The 8,661-nt window shown below is 35.7% G+C and overlaps 1 protein-coding gene and 1 pseudogene across 1 annotated transcript; both read right to left on the bottom strand.

Moving 5' to 3' along the window:
- Positions 1-349: 349 nt before the first annotated feature.
- On the bottom strand, positions 350-4,476 carry LOC127119949 (probable L-type lectin-domain containing receptor kinase S.5; annotated as a pseudogene).
- A 226-nt stretch (positions 4,477-4,702) lies between these two features.
- Positions 4,703-8,253, bottom strand: LOC127119948 (probable L-type lectin-domain containing receptor kinase S.5). Its single transcript, XM_051050320.1, has 2 exons — positions 6,739-8,253; positions 4,703-5,743 (listed from the first exon to the last, which is right to left on the bottom strand). Exons 1-2 carry the CDS (start codon positions 8,015-8,017, stop codon positions 4,923-4,925), a joined length of 2,100 nt encoding a protein of 699 aa, XP_050906277.1. The 5' UTR covers positions 8,018-8,253; the 3' UTR covers positions 4,703-4,922.
- Between the last annotated feature and the right edge of the window lie 408 nt (positions 8,254-8,661).

The raw sequence follows: 8,661 nt of genomic DNA, 5'->3' as shown, positions 1-8,661 counted from the left end.
TGCTAAACACCTTATTTGTTCCTATATAACCCTACAATTATACTTATGTAACCAACATTATATTTTCATGGACTAAATGCAGACCCTCAATATGCACTTCTAAAAAAGAAATTATAACTACTATGAATGAACAAAAATAAATATGCAACTTGAACCAATTGACTTGGAGAGAAATTCAAAAAGACGCAATTTCTAATGATCTCACTATGCAACCGAATTTTGTTAAGTAGATTGTCATTTAAGCTTGTAGCTTTATATAAGAATCTCTAAACATATTTCATCAAAATTTACACATTGATTCACATTGATTCCATTCCTTTCCAATAAAAGAATAGAAGAAAAGAGAATATACACAAATAATCACTTTAAAAAAAATTAAATTAAATTTAAAAACAAAAAGTCAGAACAAATTTTCTTCCTGTTTCACAAAGGAAGAAAAATCAAGAACTAACCAACTTACAGAAAAAGAAAAAAAGACTCAGTTTTACACCAGAGAGCTGTTATCTGAGAATTGAACACGCATAGAAGATTGTGAGTTACCTACCATCGATTGGTGTATACTCACAAGTATCTGTTTTTGTAAAATCAGTACTTGCAAAACTAAATAAATCCACAGCTGGCCACACAAAAGACGGTTTAAAAGGTGGCACGTGAGGCACATTCACTGATCCAGATAAAATCTGAACAATTGTTTGCAAATTTGGTCTCTCACCAGCAATAGGATGAGAACAAATCAATCCCAGTTTCAATATCCTCTCTGCCTCTTCAGCATCATAATCACTACCAATGCTTTGATCAACCGCATCCAATATTCTTCCTTCGCGATGCAAATACCAAACCCAATCAACCAGAAACTGATAGCCTTCTATTTTAGTCCTGGAAGGTCTTTGGCCACACACAGTTTCAAGTAACACTGCACCGAATCCGTAAACATCTGATTCTCTTGTTGCTTTTCCTGTGTGGAAACACTCTGGTGCTATGTATCCCATTGTACCTTGTACACCTTCTAGTTCTGCGTAGGATGTTTTTTCGTTTTCGAGTGCACGTGCTAAGCCGAAATCGCCTAACCGCGCATTGTAGTCCGAGTCTAGCATTATGTTGTTTGCTTTGAGGTCTCGGTGGACTACTGTCTGATCGTATTCGTTGTGAAGGTAATTCAATGCAGAAGCGACACCAGAGAGGATTTTGTACCTGAGGTGCCAACTTAGCGGGTTTGTGCTTGTTCCTTCTTCACAAAATATGTGACTGTCTAAACTTCCTTTCGGCATGTAATCGTAAACCAAGAGTAATAGTCCATTTTTGTGGCACCATCCTGCATGTTATTTCCAAAATTTATTCATGTTAAAGATAACTCTATGAAACAAACCAAATCAAGTCATTTTTTTATCAATTAGCCTAGTGGCTGAAATTCACCCTTTAACGGTGAACAAGTGGGATGTCGCAGATCCGAACACGCACCCCTATATCTGATAACTGAGCTGGCTTAACGGGACAGGTCATTTGTTTTTAAAAGAGACAAGTTGGCAATGCTTAGAAGTTACCAAAAGCTGAATTGGTATACATAATAAGAGAAGACTTTGGGAAACACTGACCAGGTGAATGGCATGTTTTTCACTGGACCCTTAATTATTTATACAAGATAATAAGCAAGTTTACAATGTGTCTTAGTCAAAAAAAATAAGTTGACAAATGCAGTTCAATAAAAATAAAAGTTGACAATGCAGCCGAGTCAAGAAAAATAAATACAGTTGACAATGTAATAGTAACCGGTAATGTTATGTTTTTTTATGTTGACAAAATCTGGTCATGTTACATTGGCAATTCAGATTGAAAAGAATATTATTATGCTTGAAATTTCAATTTGACATTGATCTAGTATAAGGGTGATGATGAAGGAAGGTTCAACGAAATGAAGGTTAGTGTAAGATAAACATCAATGACTACACGAACAAAAGAACGAAAAAGAATTCTCTATATTATTGGGACATTTAGCAGCAATCAATAATTGACTATAAGGATATAAGAATAAAATGTCACCTTCAAAACAAATCAAAACCAAAAAGAGAAACAAAATTCCAGCTAACTAAGGTACAGTACCTATCTAGATCCCAATATGTTTATTTTAGATTATCACAAGAATACCTTTTCTCTTATAAAAGACCAGAACACACACATCACCAACAACCTTCACCAAATAATAGCTGGTCAATATTATCATATATTCGATATGGTTTCGAACATTCCTAATCGACTATTCCAGATCTAAAATCTATGTTCATTATTAATTAATTTTCTTAACAAAATCAAAAGAACTGAAATAAATAAAATGAAATGAAAAATGGAACTAACCTTGTAATTTAACAAGATGTTTATGACGAAGACGATTGATGATAGTAAGTTCAGCCAAGAAATCATCAGTACTTTTCATTTTATCTCTAGAAAACATCTTAACAGCAACCTCCAAATTCTCCTTAGGTAATGTTCCTCTATAAACGACACCGTATCCACCTTGTCCAAGTTTATTCTTTTCATCAAAATTACTCGTAGCTTTATTCAGTTCCTGATAACTAAACTCTCTTGGTGTTCCTGGTAAACTCATCAATGCTCCCCTTATCTGAATATTTGAACCATATTCATCACTTTTCTTTTTCTTACACAAATAATAATACCAAAATCCACCACCAAGTAAAAGCAAAACAGGAACACCAACACCTAAACCAATCCTTAAATATTTGGGGTTATTTTCATCAAAAACTTCAATTGAAATGTTCCATCTTAGTACACAGTTTAATTCAGCAAAGTTTCCTGTTGAAGCAGAAAACCCAAAATAAGAGTCCTGATTCAGAACCTTTTTTAGATCAAGACCCGAAGTTAAAACCGGTTTATCCGGCTTTTCCACTATAGGTTTATCATGTGAAGGTTGCGTCGCCATGTATACTTTAATATTTTTCCGGTCACCGTCGTATTCAACCCATAAAACATAAAACCGAGTGTCGTTTGGAGCGATTTCAAAATCGAGTGGAACTGTAACCTTTGAATGAACACTGTTTATGTCAAGCCCCATATGGTTGTTGTTACTGTCGAAGTCTTGTTTAACGGTGTCAAGTTCAACGGCAACGAAACGGTTGGTGGAATTACCGTCGGTGGAGGCGTTTGTTAAACCGAGATAACCGCCGGAGCTGTTGAGAGGGATCGAGAGAGAAGGTGCGATGAGGAAAGCGAGACCTTCACCGGGAGTTTCGTTGCGGTAGGGGAAGACGTTGAAGAGGAAAGATGTATTGAAGGAAACAAGTTTCCCGGTGGTGGAGGAGTCCCCCCAGAGTTTAAAGGAGTCTTGGAAAAATATTCTGCCGGAGTTGTTATACATGGAGACGATAGACGAACTTCCGGCGCTGTCCGGCGTGACCTGGATGGCGTTGAGGTGGATGGTTGCGGAGGATAAAGTTTTGAAAAGGTGTTGGTTGGTGTTGTTGAAGGGTCCGTAAGAGTGAAATTCTCGTTTGAGGATTTGAGCTTGGGAGGTTACTGACGGGAAGAGGAGAAGAATGCTGACGAGGGCGGTGAGGTAAGCCGTGTGGTGGTGGCGACATTGAATAGGAAGCATCTTGTGATTGTGGTGGTGATGTTAATTATGGAGAGGTATTATAATGATTACTTAACATTTTAGATAAAAAGCAAAATTTGAAGGTGATTATAATACCTGCAACAAGCAACTGGTTTGGCCTTTTTTTTGTTTTCTAGAAAGTTTCCATGTTTGAAATTGGTGTTTTTATCTATTGAAGAATATTATTCCAAGAGGATAGTAGAAATTGGTGAACAAAAATGTTACCAATATCGGAACCAAGCAAGTGAGAATCAAAGATATCACAAACATGGACAAATCACCAAAATAGCCACAGCGAATTCTACCTAAACATGATTCATCAAGTTCATTTCAACAAAGACACGGAAGAAACCCTAAACAAAATCAATATCACGAGGGATAATCAGAGAATAGATAGACCTGATAGAAGTGTGAACAATGGAGAGGAGGTCGCCAGAAAGAGTGAGAGTCACCATTGTGAAAACTTGCAGATCAAAATGAAAGAGAAGATCAACATTGGAGAGCATGTTAATGATAAAAGAGAAAAGCAAAAGAAAACTGCACCTGGTATAAGGTGATTAACACGCAGTCCGTTTCTCCGAGAATTCGGAGCAACAATCAGGAACAGAGGAACAAACCCCGAAACAACATCGCCAAAATAAAAGGCAATGAAAAGATTAGAGATTCCAACAATGGTAACTAGTACTCTACAGAGAATTTAGCCTGTATGAGTGAGGAGGAAGAAAACCCTAGAACGCCATGGGGGCATCGTAGGCAAAACAATCAACAAGAAGATGAAGACCTAGGGTTTCTCATGTGGGGTGCAAATACAATTGTAGCCCAATCTTTAATCTATTGTAATTTTCCTTTTATCAAAACATTCATATTCGTATATTTAAATTTTACTATTTTCTTTTTAACAAGTCAAATTTAAAAATAAAAAGTTAATAGTAATTTATAATGACAAAGGTGTGATAAGTAGTAGTACTTGTGTATGGACTCGAGTGATATTGTTTTTTTTCTTCTATAAAATTGTTGATTTGGATCGAATTTGTATCTGCATATTATATCTATTAAACTTAACTATCCTAGAATGAAAGATGTCAACAACAAAAAAAATAAACAAAAATATTTCATCAAAATTTATACATTGATGCACACTGATCCCATTCCTTTCCAATAAAAAAAAGAAGAAAAGAGAATCTACACTTTAAAAACAAATTAAATTAAATTTAAAAACAAAATGAGAATGAAAAGTCAGAACAAATTTTCTTCCTGTTCCACAAAGGAAGAAAATTCAAGAACTAACCAACTTACAAAGAAAAAAAAAAAACCAGTTTTACACCAGAGAGTTGTTATCTGAGAATCGAACATGCATAGAAGATGAGTCACCATTGATTGGTGTATACTCACTAGTATTTGTTGTTGTAAAATCAGTACTTGCAAGACTAGATAAATCCACAGCTGGCCACATAAAAGACGGTTTAAAAGGTGGCACGTGAGGCACATTCACTGATCCAGATAAAATCTGAACAATTGTTTGCAAATTTGGTCTCTCACCAGCAATAGGATGAGAACAAATCAATCCCAGTTTCAATATCCTCTCTGCCTCTTCAGCATCATAATCACTACCAACGCTTTGATCAACCGCTTCCAATATTCGTCCTTCGCGATGCAAATGCCAAACCCAATCAACCAGAAACTGATAGCCTTCGATTTTAGTCCAGGAAGGTCTTTGGCCACACACAGTTTCAAGTAACACTGCACCGAATCCGTAAACATCTGATTCTCTTGTTGCTTTTCCTGTGTGGAAACACTCTGGCGCTATGTATCCCATTGTTCCTTGTACACCTTCTAGTTCTGCGTAGGATGTTTTTTCGTTTTCGAGTGCACGAGCTAAGCCGAAATCGCCTAAACGCGCGTTGTAGTCTGAGTCTAGCATTATGTTGCTGGCTTTGAGGTCTCGGTGGACTACTGTCTGATCGTATTCGTTGTGAAGATAATTCAATGCAGAAGCGACACCAGAGAGGATTTTGTACCTGAGGTGCCAACTTAGGGGGGTTGTGCTTGTTCCTTCTTCGCAAAATATGTGACTGTCTAAACTTCCTTTCGGCATGTAGTCGTAAACTAAGAGTAATACTCCATTTTTGTGGCACCATCCTGCATATTATTTCCAGAAATTATTCATGTTAAATATGATTTTATTAAACAAATCAAACCAAATCATTTGTTTTTGTTTTTTTCAAATAGTTTAGTGGTTGACTGGAATTCAGCCTTTAAAGATTAATAAATGAGATGTCGCGGATTCGAACATATGTCTTGTATATGATGTCTCTGCACAACTATTAACTGAATTGGATTAACGGAACATGTCATTTGTTTTTAAAATAGACTCGGTGGCAATACTTAGAAGTTACCAAAAGCTAAATTGGTATGAGCTGGCCGGCTGAACGGCTTGTTTTTCACTGGATCCTTAATTATTTATACAAGATAATTACCAAGTTTACAAAGTGTCTTGGTCCAAAAAAAAAAAAAGTTGACAATGCAGCTGAGTCAAGAAAAAAAAATAGTTGACAATGTAATAGTAACCGGTAATGTTATGTTTTTCTATGTTGACAAAATCTGGTAATGTTACATTGGAAATTCAGATTGAAAAGAATATTATTATGCTTGAAATTTCAATTTCGCGTTGATCTAGTATAAGGGTGATGATGAAGGAACGTTCAATGAAATGAAGGTTAGTGTAAGATAAACATCAATGACTACACGAACAAAAGAACGAAAAAGCACTCTCTATATTATTGGGATTTGGGACATATAGTAGCAATAAATAATTGACTATACGGACACAAGAATAAAATGTCACTTTCAAAACAAATCAAAACCAAAAAGAAAAACAAAATTCCAGCTAATTAAGGTACAGTCCTAGCTATATCCCAATCGTTTTATTTTAGATTATCACAAGAATACCTTTTCTCTTTTAAAAGAATAAAACACATCACCAACAACCTTTACCAAATAATAGCTAGCTGGTCAATACTATATCATATACTACGATTATTCGAGTTTCAAACATTCCTAGACGATTATTTCAGATCTAAAATATATGTTCATTAATTAAATAAAAATAAAATTAAATGAAAAATGGAACTAACCTTGTAATTTAACAAGATGTTTATGACGAAGACGGTTGATGATAGTTAGTTCAGCCAAGAAATCATCAGTACTTTTCATTTTATCTCTAGAAAACATCTTAACAGCCACCTCCAAATTCTCCTTAGGCAATGTTCCTCTATAAACGACACCGTATCCACCTTGTCCAAGTTTATTCTTCCCATCAAAATTATTTGTAGCTTTCTTCAGTTCCTGATAACTAAACTCTCTTGGTGTTCCTGGTAAACTCTTCAATGTTCCCATTATCTGAGAATTTGAACCGTTTTCATCATTTTTCTTTTTCTTACTCATATAATAATACCAAAATCCACCACCAAGTAAAATCAAAACCAAAACAGGAACACCAACACCTAAACCAATCCTTAAAGCTTTGTCGTTTTTTTCATCAAAAACCTCAATTGAAATGTTCCATCTAAGCACACAGTTTAGTTCAGCAAAGTTTCCCGTTGAAGCAGAAAACCCAAAATAAGAGTCCTGATTCAGAACCTGTTTTAGATCAAGACCCGAAGTTAAAACCGGTTTAACCGGTTTTTCCACTATAGGTGCATCTTTTGAAGGTTGTTCCGCCATGTAGACATCAATGTTTTTCCGGTCACCGTCGTATTCAACCCATAAAGCGTATATCTTAGCAATTTTCGGAGCGATTTCGAAATCGAGAGGAACTGTAACGTTGGAACGGACGCTGTTTATGTCGAGTCCCATGTGGTTGTTATCAGGGTCGAAGTCTTGTTTAACGGTGTCAAGTTCAACGGCGACGAAATGGTTGGTGGAATTACCGTCGGTGGAGGCGTTTGTTAAACCGAGATAACCGCCGGAGCTGTTAAGAGGGAAGGAGAGAGAAGGTGCGATGAGGAAAGCGAGACCTTCACCGGGAGTTCCGTTCATGTAAGGTAACATGTTGATGAGGAAAGAGGTGTTGAAGGAAACGAGTTTTCCGGTGGTGGAGGAATCTTCCCAGAGTTTGAAGGGTTCTTTGAAAAAGACTCTGCCGAAGTTGTTAAACATGGAGACAATCGTTGTACTTCCGGCGCTGTCCGGCGTGACCTGGAAGGCGTCGAGGTGGATGGTTGCGGAGGATAAAGTTTCGAAAAGGTGTTCGTTGCTGGCATTGAAAGGTCCGTAAGAGTGAAATTTTCGTTTGAGGATTTGAGCTTGGGAGGTTACTGACGGGAAGAGGAGAAGAATGCCGATGAGGGCGGTGAGGTAAGCCGTGTGGTGGTGGTGGTGGTGGTGACGGCGGCGACACTGAATCAGAAGCATCTTGTAATTGTGTCGTTTGAATTGAATGGTGCTGGTGATGTTAAATTATGGAGAGTTATTATAATGATTACTTAACTTTTTCTGATAAAAAGCAAAATTCGAAGGTGATTTTAATAACTGCAACTTGCATTGTTTGGCTTTGTTTTGTTTTCTATGAAGTTTCCATGTTTGAAATTGGTGTTTTTGTCTATTGAAAAATATTATTTTAATGGGATAATAGAGATAGACATGTTGTGCAGGGAAAGCCCAATTAAAAAATTAAATGTGGTAAATTATATGGAAAATGCTTTTTAAGACTTTTAATATCCATTAAGAACTTTGTTATAGAAACAAGATAAAGAAAGAAATAGAAAAAGCAATATTATTATTGTGATAAAGTAATGATATGATAAAAAGAAATAGTATACGATAAAATGATTAAAAGGAAAAGAGATGTTGAATGAATGATGATAGTCAAAGTGTTGAAATTATATTATAATATCAATGTTGCATTCATTTTTATTTTTAAAAAAATAATTTGTATCGTTTGCCTTTAATTTCTATATATACTTGATTACATATAGTTTTATCGATAATTAAAATCAACTTTATAAAAAGTTGTATATTCATTTGTTTAATCAAAAGTTTTTTTTTACATAAACTTT

Source organism: Lathyrus oleraceus, chromosome 2 (assembly GCF_024323335.1).
Source record: "Lathyrus oleraceus cultivar Zhongwan6 chromosome 2, CAAS_Psat_ZW6_1.0, whole genome shotgun sequence".
Lineage (NCBI taxonomy): Eukaryota > Viridiplantae > Streptophyta > Magnoliopsida > Fabales > Fabaceae > Lathyrus > Lathyrus oleraceus.
The sequence above is the reverse complement of the archived record's forward strand: the minus strand, read 5'-3'. Positions and strand labels throughout refer to the sequence as shown.